The 14,411-nt window shown below is 38.5% G+C and overlaps 1 protein-coding gene across 49 annotated transcripts in view; it reads right to left on the minus strand.

The window, feature by feature from the left end:
• TFDP2 (transcription factor Dp-2) overlaps nt 1–14,411 on the minus strand; it is a 189,478-nt gene that overhangs the window by 43,247 nt on the left and 131,820 nt on the right. For 45 of the 49 annotated variants that reach the window (XR_014824056.1, XR_014824055.1, XM_084989887.1 and 42 more), the window contains 3 exons: nt 14,087–14,190; nt 9,043–9,164; nt 7,170–7,217 (listed from right to left, as the gene is read on the minus strand). Coding sequence is in view for 47 of the 49 variants with exons in the window: in XM_084989882.1 (XP_084846008.1) it covers nt 7,170–7,217; nt 9,043–9,164; nt 14,087–14,190 (274 nt within the window). In the remaining 2 variants the exon portion in view is untranslated. Of the gene's footprint in view, nt 1–7,169; nt 7,218–9,042; nt 9,165–14,044; nt 14,191–14,411 lie in introns of all 49 variants that reach the window. The other 4 variants (XM_084989906.1, XM_084989915.1, XM_084989894.1 and 1 more) reach the window with 1 other exon arrangement.

Raw genomic sequence — 14,411 nt, forward strand, 5'->3', positions numbered from 1 at the left:
CTGGAAACTTTTGCTGGTGGGGACGGTAACAGCTACTCTGGAAAATAGTCTGTCAGTTACTCAAAAGGCTAAAGAATTACCATATGACCCAGCAATTCCACTCCTAGGTGTTATGTATCCAAGAGAAATGAGAACTTACATCCATATTAAAAACCTTCACAGAGTTCCCATCATGGCTCAGAGGTTAACAAATTCGACTAGGAACCATGAGGTTACAGGTTCGATCCCTGGCCTTGCTCAGTGGGTTAAGGATCCGGAGTTTCTGTGAGCTGTGGTGTAGGTCACAGACACGGCTCGGATCTGGCATTGCTGTGGCTGTGGCATAGGCCAGCGTCTGCAGCTCTGATTAGACCCCTAGCCTAGGAACCTCCATATACCGCAGGTGCAGCTCTAGAAGAGGCAAATAAATAAATAAATAAATAAAATAAACAAAAACTTGTTCACAAATTTCACAGCAGCATCATTTATAACAGCCCAAAGCAGGAGTTCCCACTATTGTTTCTGTGGTGGTGTGAGTTCAATCCCCAGCCTTGCACAGTGGCTTAAGAATCCAGCATTGCTGCAGCTGTGGCACAGGTCATAGATGCAGCCTGGATTCGATCTCTGGCCTGGGAACTTCCATAAGCATGCATGTGGTCAAAAAAGAAAAAAAAAAAAAAAAAAAAAAAAAAGCCCCAAGTAGAAACAACCCAAATGTCCATCATTAATAATAATAAAAAAAAAAGAAAATGTGGTATATCCATACAACGGGAATATTACTGGGCAGTAAAAAGGAACGAAATGATTGATATATGCCACAACATAGTAAGTTCTATGTCAGGGGTCGGGGGGAGGGCTCCAGAGGGTTAAGAAAGATCCCCTGGCCCAGATGCTCTTTGGATAGTCTTCATTTCATTACCCTTATTACTTCCCCCACCGATTCATTCTTAATTTTTTCATTTCTCAACTCTGTCCCTCAGTGTCAGTGTAGGCAAGAAGGGCTTCCATCTCCAATGCTGACTTTCACGCATATGCTAAGAGGTGGGTTTCCGTACTTTCACATATAATTATAATCACACTACCTTTCATCATCCAATCTTTGGAAAGATCTAAATCTCTACCACGTTTTATGTCAACTCAAGAGATTTCCTTCTTTCTTTTTTTGGAAGCCCCCAGGGCATATGGAAGTTCCCAGGCCAGGGATCAAAACTGAGGTGGAGCTTCGACCTACACCACAGTTGTAGCAATGCCAGATCCTTAACCCAATGCGCCAGGCTGGGGATCAAACTGGTGCCTACACAGAGACAAGCTGGATCATTACCCCATTGTGCTACAGTGGGAACTCTCCTTTCATTACTTTTTACACAAAAATTTCAATATGATCTTACAGTTGCAGATTAAAAATGGGCATTCAGTCCATCATTTCAAACTAGAAGTTTCCTATATAAATCTTAACTAAGTAGAATTTACACATTTTTTTAAAAACCTGAGCTCTCTGAAACACCAAGACCCTCTTCCCAAATAACACCAAAATCTGGCCACAGGATATAAACACTATCACCTCTCTTAGACCCTGAATCAAAAAAAAAGAACCAATAGGAAACACTCTTTACCAAATAAAACCAAATTGAAAATTTTTTAAATATTTAAGAAAATAAAACTATTTAGTTTGAAAAGCATGTTATGTTTTATTTCATTTGAAGTATTCTTAATTTCATATTCATATTTCATTTGAAGTATTTAAAGAAGAGTTCCCTAGGAATAAAAGAAAACGTATTTTATCTTTCCAGAGACATAACTAGAATCTACAACCACTGTCATTTTATATTTTCCCATAATATTTTGTATTTACCTATAAAAGTAATATAAAACTAATTTTAGAGTCTAACAGTATACTCCAGGTGTAAGTTGTAATAAATGTATTCCATTTAAATAAGAAATTATGGAGTTCCCCTTGTGGCTCAGTGGTTAACGAACCTGACTAGCATCCATGAGGATTCGGGTTCAATCCATAGCCTCACTCAGTGGGTTAAGGATCCAGCACTGCCGTGAGCTGTGGTGTAGGTCACAGATCCCACATTGCTGTGGCTGTGGTGTAGGCCGGCAGCTACAGCTCTCATTTGACCCCTAGCCTGGGAACCTCCATATGTGGCCCTAAAAAAGACAAAAAGGCAAAAAATAAATAAATAAATAAGAAATTATATATAATACACAATGAAAACGTCATTTCCCATTAAAATAAGTCAACTAGAATGTTTAAATCAGCAAAATAACTTAGTAATACAATTTAGAAAAATAAAAAACCCAACTCAACCCCACTTTTCCTGTACATATACATTGTGTTTGTTGGGGGAGGGTTGTTGAACAGGAAATGTTGATCAGTCATGGATCTATACTCTCTCCCCTCCTTGTCACCCAGGCTTGTGGCAATTAACAAGTTAGATATCACTTATACACTAATGATATCATGTAGATAACTTATCAACTTCTCAAACTCTGTATGTCCTAAATAAAACTCAGTTCCTCCCCAAACCTACTCCTAACTACAATAAATGTAAAAGGCATCAATATCCACTCAGCTCTTACTGCAAAACAAAAGTCAATAAAGCCATCCTTTCTTTCTTTCTCCCCTTCATTCAATCTATCAATATATCTTACTGATTCCACCTCCAAAATGTATCCTTTTTTACTCCATCTCCACTGTCAGGCCACTGCCCCCTGCAACAGCCTTCTGATTTTCCTGCTTCTTCTCTTGTCTCCTTAGAGTTCATTTCCCCCTCAGCAGTCAGGGTAAATTAGATCATGTCACTTTCCTGCTTAAAACCCTGTTTAGAATACAAACCAAATTCTCTATCATGATCTATAAGGCCTTTCATACTACAACCGCTGCCTACCTCTCCATCCTCATCTCACTCTGACTCTCTCACTATCTCCAAGTCACTGTGCCCCAAGTATTACCTGGTCCCTCAATGAGGAGCTAGGTCTCTGCCATTTCCTCAACCTTGAATCCCTGGATTCCCCAGGATATCTACATGGCTGACTTCTCTGCACTCAAATGTCCCCTTCTCGGAGAAGCCTTTCCAACCAAGGTAGCCACCACCCTTCCAATACCCTACAAACCACTCTTCTAAGTTTCCTACATACCACCTATCACAATATAAAATTATCTTGCTTATTGCTCCCTACCCCAAATATAAGCACTTTAAGGGCAGAGACTTATCCATCTTTTTTTTTTTTTTTTTGGCTGCAACCATGGCGTATGGAAACTCCTGGGCCAGGGATTGAATCTGTGGCACACAGCTGTGGCAACACTGGATCCTTAACCCACTGTGCTACAGCAGGAACTCCAAGACTTATCCATCTTGTTTATTATTCTTGCTAATGCCTAGAAAATACCAACATTTAGCAGATATTCAAAATATTTATTGAATAAACAATCCCATAAACATCACTGAAGCAGTGCAGATATTAATTACATTGATTTTTTGTCAGTATTAGCTTACTATAGTTTAAATTATATTAGTTTATTGGAAATAAAAGGATTTTAAATGTAATCCAGCAGGAAAAAAAGATCTTAAGATTATATGAGCACAGAGGAAAAGTGAAACACCATTGAGCTAAATCCTATTCAGCTAAGACAGGAATAAAATGACATATATGTAGGCTAGTGCCGCTGCCCGTGATATAGGCAGGACCTTCATCCCCCAACAAAGGTCCCAAATAGGTCCCTTCCCTATTAGAAAGAGACCCATTTAGGAGAATTCTGTCCAAAGGAAGATTCTATCCAAAAGGAGAAAGTGAAAGTGAACCAACAACCTTCAGGATCAAAACCTCAGGCAAAGAGTGTCCGTTGTAACTCAGTCGTAACAAACCTGACTAGTATCACGAACACGTGGGTTTGATCCATGGCCCTGCTCAGTGGGTTAAGGATCAGTATTGCCATGAGCTGTGGTGTAGAGTGCAGACGTGGCTCGGATCTGGTGTTGCTGTGGCATAGGCTGGCAGCTACAGCCCTGATTCCAGCCCTAGCCTGGGAACTTCCACATGCCACAGATGCAGCCCTAAAAAAAGAGGGGGAAAAAAAACAAAACAAAACCCTGGGCAAAACCAGAAAGGGGGCTTTCACAGCTCCTTCCATAAACTCTTTGCAAAGAAGTCTAATGGATCAGAACACAAAGAAAAAACTAATGAGAACTCCCCAGTGGATCCTTTACATACCCACACAATTTCTTTGGAAACTGATCTACTCTTGCAAATGAACCCCATGAAGAAACAGCTGTGTAAAGCACACTTCAAGTTGAACTGTCAAGTGGTAAGATGAGGATGAAAAGCTTATGCATGTATCTATGTGGGAGGATGTTTTCTATATACATATGTAAATAAACACATGTAATATACATCTCCTTATCCCTGAGAAACACTAATATCGAACTATGTATGATAGTAAATCAACATACAAAAACAATGAAGAGATGAAGAAGATTAATTTGTGGTTGAGAGCTGGCTTTTTGAAGTTCAGCACGTGGGAAAAAGGAACTGAAGACTTCTCATGGCATTATAGAAAAACATATATTTGGAGGAAAATAACACTTGTTAGAACGACAGAAAAAGAAAAGCATGTGTAGTAATCTTTGTGGTTTGGTTGGGGGGGATAGGATTTATTACAGAAAAGTTACATTAAGGAATAAAAAGAGTCTGGTCACTTACGATGGAGCATGATAATGTGAGTAAAAAGAATGTATACATGTATGTATAACTGGGTCATCTTGCTGTACAGCAGGAAAAAAATGTAATGTATTGGGGAAAAATAAATAATTAAATAAATAAAAATTAAAAAAACAAAAAAGAATAAAAAGCATAAGAAAAAAAGCCCACTGAATCAAATGCTAAAAGGGAAAGTCAAATCAATGGCTGTTGCAACAAATTTAACCTAGCACTTTTATTTGTGATCTTCAGAGTCTTCTCTCTTATAAGGAATAAAAAGAACCTTATTTTTTGAATATACGTGTGTGTGTGTGTGTGTGTGTGTGTGTGTGTGTGTGTGTGTGTGTGAGAGAGAGAGAGAGAGAGAGAGACTGGGTCACCTTGCTGTATGGTAGAAAAATGACAGAGCACTGTAAACTAGCTATAATAAAAAAAATCATTAAAAGATTTTTAAAAACTTACTTTTATATTATTTGCAATACACAAGTACCACCAATCATAACTAATGAATAGTTCCACTATAAGGCCTTAAATCTTGCTAAACATACAATTAAAAACTTGTACTGCTGCCCTTTCCAAGGATAAACATGAAGAAAAACCAGTATGAGCTGGAAAAAAGGAATTTCCATTAGAGAGAAAAGACCATCTTGTCATCTTTTTCTACATGATACAGCAGTTCCTCAGACACGGTTTAAAACAGTTAAGATCCAATCCAAGATGTAAGAACAAAGGCCACCAAGGAACTAAAGCAGAGCTGGTGTCAATGCAAGAAAACATACATTTTTTTATACAGCCCTGAGGTCCTCACCCAGAGCTTACTCACTCTTATTTTAGACTGAACTCTAACACCTCTGGCCATCTAGTTTCTCAATGCACAGAAAACCCAGAGACTGCTACTAGAAACTGAAGACAGAAACTGTTGTATTGAAAGCAGATGACTTAACAGGAGAAAGGAAACTAAAATACTGTTGAAAAAAGCAATTACATAAATCTTACAACCAAAATTAAATTTAAAGAAGTATTACTGGTAAAGTCTCATCTAAAATGATATCCAGGAGTTCCCGTCGTGGCTCAGTGGTTAACAAATCCGACTAGGAACCATGACGTTGTGGGTTCGATCCCTGGCCTTGCTCAGTGGGTTAAGGATCCAGCGTTGCCATGAGCTGTGGTGTAGGTCAAAGACTCGGCTTGGATCCCACGTTGCTGTGGCTCTGGCGTAGGCTGGCGGCTATAGCTCCAATTCGACCCCTAGCCCGGGAACCGCCATATGCCACAGGAGCGGCCCTAGAAAAGGCAAAAAGACAAAAAATAAATAAATAAATAAAATGATATCCATCTTACAGAATTTAATGGGTCTGAGATTGTCTTATTTTAACATAGTATGACATTACCATGAAATTCAGTATAGTGGCTTGTGTGGAATATTGAACTTAAATTCAATTAATGACCCTAAGGTGAACATTTTTAATCCTGGAGCTTCTGACTTAGGCAATTTTAGTTTATTCAACAGACCAGAGGTGATTCTGATGCACACCAGGAGCTGAGAGCCAAGATCCTAACAGTATAACCTAAGGAAAGGTTATGCTATCCTCCATGTATTATTTAAGAAAGAATGAAGATGTAATAGACCAGATGATAAATTGACACAGCTGTACGTTATATACAAACGTTTGTTAAGAGAGTAAATCTTAAGAGTTCTCATCACAAGAAAACATTTTTTTTTTTTTTGCTTTTTAGGGATGCACCCGCAGCATATGGAGGTTCCCGGGCTAGGGGTCTAATTGGAGCTACAGCTACCAGCCTTCGCCACAGCAACATCAGATCCGAGCCAAGTCTGTGGCCTACACCACAGTTCACGGGAATGCCAGATCTGTAACCCCTGAGCAAGGAGAGGGATTGAATCGGCAACTTCATGGCTCCTAGTCAGATTTGTTTCCACTGTACCACAATGAGAACTCCCAAAATATTTTATTTTCTTAAATTTTGTACCCATATGAGATGACAGATGGTACTAAACTTACTGTGATAATCATTTCATATGTAAAACAAATCATTATGCTGTATACCTTAAACTTAGTGCAGTATATATCTCAATAAAACCTGATCAAAAAAATAAAAGAAATGAGAATTTACTAGGATCTTTAAGTATGTGCAATAAAAATTGTTTTTAAAAAGTTTGGGTATGTTGAGGTAATGTGGAATATTAACTTTGGTAGAAAAATCCAACTCCCAAAAGGAAGGAGGGGACTAAATGGCATACTTCCAACAGCCAGTCTCCTCATTGAATATCTTTTGAAACCACACAAATATAATATATTCACGTAATGATGAGTGAAGCAGAATACTAATGTGGAATGAAATTATAGTAGAAACTCAACAAAGTTAAAGTTATATGAAGAAAAACATCTCATGACTTAGAGTTTGGGCACCAAACCCTTCTCTATGCAGTAGCATCTCTTAAACAAAGTACTTGTACTTGTACTCACCTTTCTGAAAAGTCAGAGTCTATAAATTCTCTAGCCCGTTTTCTATCACTGCAAAGAAGAAAAGATACCATAAAAAGAATATATGCATGAAAAACTTTATTTAATGAATACCTGATTATAACTTGGCTAATTCCATATCCAAACACAAAACTAGCAAATATAAGAGATATGTACATAAAATAAAAACTTTATCAATTGGACCAAGAAATCACAACATAATAGTCGTACTTTGAAATGAGCTCAATGAATCTTTAGAGAGGAATATATTACAGATTCATAGAGGAGAAGGCACAGAAAAGTTTTATCACTTTGAGATGACTATCAAAATACTAGAAAATTACACTACCCCCAAAATAAAGCACAGCTGGTGCCAAAAATAGCCAAACTCTGGTCATCTCAAGAGTGGGCCAACACTACTGGCGTAAGCTTGGTTTTCACGTATGAAAAAAATTTTAGATCTACATGAGAATGTTGTTAAGGACTGAATAAGGGCCACGGAATTAGAGGTGATTCTGTCACTTCATTTTATTGGAAAAGTATGTATATATATGAAACCCTTCTCTGTTGTGTATGTGTGTCTTAAAGCACTTCCAGCATTGTTATTTGATTCATTTCTTCAATATCCTTGAAGCAAGGAGATTCGTAGCTAAGACTTCCTGTCTGCTTGCTAGAACTCACAAGTGTTAAGTCAATGATAGAACCACAGCACGGATGCCACTCTGGAAAGAACTTCTAAAGTGAGGAAATGAAGTTTTGGGTCATTTATTTTATTATTTCTTTTCCTTTTACGGAAGGATGAGATGCTAAAGTGATAAGGAGTAGAGAAAGATCAGGTAAAGGGATTTTACAGATAAAGATGAAACATGTACAGACTTGATACTCAAAGTGGCAAATCAGTAACACAGAAGGAATACTGAATTAACTGCCAGTGATTAAAAAGAATAAAGAGAGGGAGTTCCCGTCGTGGCGCAGTGGTAAACGAATCTGACTAGGAACCATGAGGTTGCGGGTTCGGTCCCTGCCCTTGCTCAGTGGGTTAACGATCCGGCGTTGCCGTGAGCTGTGGTGTAGGTTGCAGACTCAGCTCGGATCCCACGTTGCTGTGGCTCTGGCGTAGGCGGGGGGGCTACAGCTCCGATTAGATCCCTAGCCTGGGAACCTCCATATGCCACAGGAGCGGCCCAAGAAATAGCAACAACAACAACAAAAGACAAAAAGACAAAAAAAAAAAAAAAAAAGAATCAAGAGAAACAAAAGTGGAAAAAAAATAACATATTGGGGAAATAAAAAAAAGAAAAGAATTAAAATAAAACTCAATGAAAGTTTTAATGTATTTGGCCTCCTTTTCCTATTTCCTTTTCCAGTTTTAAAGGGAATAAGAATGCAGAGGGAAAATTCTGAGTATATATATATATATATATATATATATAAAACTTAATATTCAACTCCTTCGATGTGTGACTCCTTTCTTAAGTTTGTTAAAACAATATAAAATGTACTTTTCACATTCCCAAAGCAGCTAAATGTCATAATCATGAAAAGCAGTCTTCCTCCAGAGTTGAAGAAAGTCAGAAGATTCAGTTACAATCAGTTATTATACTATTTTTCTGTTTAAAAATAGTTGCTCCATAAAACAACTATAATGGAAAAAATAAAAAGTCATTTAAAAAATTTTTTAAATTTAAAATAAAAAAATAAAAAATGCTTGCTCCAGAGCTGATTTACATCTAAGATATAAAGTAAAATAAAATGGGTGATTTTAAAGGAAAGATACTTTTAAGAACATAAAAAAAGAACAGAAGATAGAAAAAAAGATTATAACTTAAAAAAAAAAAATGCTTTTAAACATGGTAATCTGCAGCAAAAGGCTTACCCAGGGACCCAGCCAGTAGCTTCTGCTATGTGTGTCTGAGTAACCATTGCTGGCGCAGGGGTATATGGACTCCCAATCAGAACACTTCCTGAACTGGTTAGTCTCTGTGGTGTGCTTATAATCTGTAAGGCAGGACAAAGAAAACAATATTCACAGTTGTTAAGAAAAGCCTACAGGGAGAAAATAATGCTGATGCTTACCTACACACAAGGAGGAAACCTTACAGTCTAAAATGTACTTAATATCAAGCATCTCAAACACAAGCAATCCCTTTGACTCACTTATATCCTAAGCTAAGCACAGTACCCTGAATACTGATATGAAATCACAAGGTAGGTTTCAGCACGTGAACAGCAATTTGGAAGGATTAAGTTGTCAACTGACAACATATATATTTTTTGTCTTTTAGGGCCACATCTGGGGCATATGGAGGCTCCCAGGCTAGGGCTTGAATCAGAGCTACAGCTGCCGACCTATGCCACGGCCACAGCAACTTGGGATCTGAGCCATGACTGCGACCTAAACCACAGCTCACAGCAACACCGGATCCTTAACCCACTGAGTGGAGCCAGGGTTTGAACCTGCAACCTCATGGTTCCTAGTCAGATTCGTTTCTGCTGTGCCACGATGGGAACTCCTGCAATGAGTTCTTAAACTACGACCATGACAGGAGTTCCTGCTGTGGCACAATGGGTTAATGATCTGGCTTGTCTCTGCAGAGATGCAGGTTTGATCCCCAGGCCAACACAGTGGGTTAAGGATCCAGCATTGCCACAGCTGTGGCGTGGGTCTTAGCTCGGGCTGAGATTCGATCCGTGTCTGGGCACTTCCATATGTCTCGGGGGCGGCCAAAAAGAAAAGAAAAAAAAAAAAAAAAAAAAAGCTAGGATAGCAATAGCTTTAAGAAACAAAACCAGGAGTTCCCTATGGCCTGGTGGTTAAGGATTCATCATCACTGCCATGGCTCAGGTCACCACTGTGGTGCAGTTGGATCCTCAAGTGCAGCCAAAAAAAAATTTTAAAAGAAACAAAACCCAAGGAAAGTCAACACAACTTGATCAACCAGTGAACACTGGAAAAGTAGTGCATATAGGTGATAAGTAACACACATTTATAAAAAATGAACCTTAATTTTGAAATCCCAAATTAAAGTAATATTCAGTTGATCGGATAAGAAAAATGAACATTTTAAACTGTATATTCTTCTCCACCTCCCCACAAAAATACCCCACACATCCTTAATTTAAATGTAATCATATATTTCTTTGACAATTGATTACAGTTGGCCTACGAAAATCATAGAGCAACTGAACCTCATTCTGGAGATTTTCTGTCCTCAATCAAGATATTTTATGTGCTACTGCCATCTATACAACAAGAAAAGCCAACAGAGCATCTATATTCTGAAAAGAAAGACTCTATATAATTATAAAATGTTACTTTAGAGGATTTCACTGTTTGACAAAATTTTTGTTTCACCGTAAGAAATACTCAATTTTTAAACCATGTTAAAATAAAGACAAGCATGAGATTATCTTACATAGAGAAAACCAGATCCTCTTAAGAAAATGGTAAGTATCCCAAACTAAAACAGTTACTGCTAGTTTCTATAAACACAGGAAACACCTTTTTTTAATGAGGCCTTTTGAAATTTCTACCATTATGGAATTCTGGTCATGGCTCAGTGGAAACAAATCTGACTAGCATCCACGAGGATGCAGGTTTGATCCCTGGTCTTTCTCAGTGGGTTAAGAATCTGGCGTTGCCGTGAGCTGTGGTATAGGTCACAGATGCAGCTCGGATCTGGCGTTGCTGTGGCTCTGATGTAGGCCAGCAGCTACAGCTCCAATTTCAGCCCTAGCCTGGGAACCTCCATATGCCATGGGTACTGCCCTAAAAAGGCAAAAAACAAACAAACAAAAAAAAAACAAGAAAAGAAAAGAAACTTCTACCGTTAAGATTAGGCTTCCAAAGAGACACGGAAAATTTAAAGGGTAAGCAGAGAAGGACAAATGTAAGAAGCAAACAGGTGAGGTTTTGTTTAAGAATTTTCTAACAATTTTTTTTAAAAATCATGGATGAGAGATTGAAGGTGAGGGGAAAATGTTTAAAAGAGACAAGTAAGAGAAGAAGAGAGAAATGCTTTCATTGCGGTTCTACAATATATTAGGAAATCAAACTACAACAAATCAGGAAATCAAAAAGAAAATTCTGATACGTGGAAGAGACTCAGAACTGCAAAAAGCTACTCAGAAATAGGGAGACAAATGAAGGCCTTGGGCTGGCCTGTTTTAAAGGAGAGCCTCAAATCTCTTCTTCCAACTTTTGCTTTGCTGATTCTCAGGTGTGCAGAAATTAGGAACACACATGATCACTTATTGTCACAACTGAAGTGTGTAAAGGCTTAAATGTACACTAGTTCAAACTGACAATCGGAAGAAAAATTACATTTCCAAAAGAGGAAATCAAACTTGAGCCAAAGCATGGATAAACAACAAAGTCCTACTATATAGCACAGGGAACTGTATTCAATCTCCTATGATAAACCACAATGGGAGTTCCCGTCGTGGCACAGCAGAAATGAATTCAACTAGGAACCGTGAGGTTGCGGGTTCGATCCCTGGCCTCGCTCAGTGGGTCAAAAATACGGCGTTGCCATGAACTGTGGTGTAGGTCGCAAACACAGCCCGGATCTGGCATTGCTGCAGCTGTGGTATAGGCCGGCAGTTGTAGCTCCAGTTGGACCCCTAGCCTGGGAACCTCCATATGCTACGGATGCAGCCCTAAAGACAAAAAAAAAAAAAAAAAAAAACCCCACAATTGACAAGAATATGACAAAGAATGATATACGACGAATGATGACATATATATGTATGCATAACTGAATCACTACCCTATAGAGCAGAAATTAACAAATACTGTAAATCAACTATACTTCAATAAAATTTAAAAAAATAAACAAAACCCCCCACAAATTTGAGCCATAGCAGCATTGCTAAAATACCAAGAGGAAATGGTCTCTCAAGACAGAGGAGCACTTTAAGGGCCAAACTCATGAAAGTTCAGGTACGTTTGTTTAATTTTGATATTCATATAATTCACATTTCAAAATACTGACTTTCAAGTCAGCTATGCACTCTCATTTGCACCCACTATAGTGGCTGGTGAAGGGGAGATGCTTATCAAGTGCTCAAAAATATACCCTGAACTACCTTGAAATGGGGGTACTCACCTGGGCTTAAGTTTCTATGAGGCTTAGAGCTAGATTACATTCTTTACATAGCTATAGTATTGTGCAACAACTTTAGCTTAGATTCTGCAGATGATTAACTCTCCCCAAGGGATCCAGAAAAATGTCATGTCTAGAATGTCTTAAGATCCTAAAGACTTTCCGAAGCCACAAAGAATGTAAAAAGCAATTTCTGTCTAAATAATTTTGCATTTAATGTAGTCCATGGTACAGTACATTACAAATAAAAATTTATACTTATTGCTCTGTAGATAAGATGTAAGCACCGACAAGGAAGAATTATTGTTCAGATGTTTACATATTTTTGCTAGAGATGGTTGAGGCCATTTAAATTAGGTATAGTTTTTAGATTAGCTCTACGCAACTTTGTCCATAAATAATGCTTTCTTTTTTTTTTTTTTTGTCTTTTTGCTATTTCTTGGGCCGCTTCCGCGGCATATGGAGGTTCCCAGGCTAGGGGGTCTAATCGGAGCTGTAGCCACCGGCCTACGCCAGAGCCACAGCAACGCAGGATCCAAGCCACGTCTGCAACCTACACCACAGCTCACGGCAACACCGGATTGTTAACCCATGGAGCAAGGGCAGGAACCGAACCCGCGACCTCATGGTTCCTAGTCAGATTCGTTAACCACTGTGCCACAACGGGAACTCCTAAATAATGCTTTCTTTTGAATTTTTATTTATTTTTTGTCTTTTTAGGGCCGTGCCTGCACCATATGGAAGTTTCCAGGCTAGGAATTGAATCGGAGCTATAGCAGCCGGCCTACATCACAGCCACAGCAACATAGGATCTGAGCCACATCTGCAACCTATACCACACGGCACCACCAGATCCTTACCCCACTAAGCGAGGCCGGGGATTGAACCCATGTCCTCAGGGATGCTAGCTGGATTTGTGACTGCTGAGCTACAATGGGAACTCCCTAAATAATGCTTTCTTAAAAGTTCTACATACTTTGATGGAGCTCCCATCATGGCTCAGTGGTTAACGAATCCGAATAGGAACCATGAGGTTGCGGTTCGACCCCTGGGCTTGCTCAGTGGGTTAAAGATCCAGTGTTGCCGTGAGCTGTGTGTAGGTTGCAGACTCCGCTTGGATCCCGTGTTGCTGTGGCTCTGGCGTAGGCCGGCGGCTACAGCTCCGATTCGACCCCTAGCCTGGGAACCTCCATATGCTGTGGGAGTGGCCCAAGAAATGGCAAAAAGACCAAAAAAAAAAAAAAAAAATTCTATATACCTTAAGCTTTAGCATAATTAATGGGATACCTTCAGAGAAACAGCTATTTTCCACTATTTCTACTTCTAAAGATTAAAATGAATTGGTGAGCTGTTTATTCTCAAATGTCCTTTAATCAAAGCGTTTCAAATTAGTAGCTCCAGATATGGATTAACTGTTGGGTCATAATCAATCTATATGAGTGTACACGGCTTAGTGCAGTAAAAGCTGTTTTACAAGAAAAAGAAAAAAGGAGAACATAAACCATAATAGATTTCAAATCAATTTAACTAAACAACTGAAAACAAAAGAAGCCTCATTTAAGAACCAAAAACCTTAATATGACACATTCAGAAACCAGATTCAAATACGTGAAAATTAAACACCGAGGAGCACAATGCTTTTCTTTTTCTCAAGACTAGTCAGTTACATTCAGATAGAAAGAAAACTTCAAAAAAGAAATGACTAATGAAAGAAATTAACTGGAATATGTGACCAAGCATCTTTAGTACAAGTATCCTTTGAATTAGTCTTACCTAAGCAAACTTTTAAGTCCTAAAATTTGATGATTTTCTTACCATTTGGGGTCCAACATTCACATTTATTGGTCCTAAGGTTTTTGGTAAAATCTTTGTTGGTGAGTTGGTGCTGGAAACTGGAAATGCAACAAATGAAATATTACCTGAAATGAGAGCAAAACTCTAGGTTAATGTTCTGCAATATCAAGGCCACTTTCTATGTATCTATACATGCATGGTCCTAACTTCAGCTTTGCTTAAGCAATGTGTAATTATCTTAATAAGGAAGTTAGGAACAAGAAGCCATAGTGAAAAGCCAGAGTAACTATTTCTTTGTTGTAGTGAATACAGTTAGTTCCACTGAACAGCAAACTTGTAAATGAAA

This window comes from Sus scrofa, chromosome 13 (genome assembly GCF_054392235.1).
Source record: "Sus scrofa isolate SSC_HxYL_T2T_F1_AM1 chromosome 13, Sscrofa_HxYL_maternal_Yorkshire_Landrace_v2.0, whole genome shotgun sequence".
NCBI classification, from domain to species: domain Eukaryota; kingdom Metazoa; phylum Chordata; class Mammalia; order Artiodactyla; family Suidae; genus Sus; species Sus scrofa.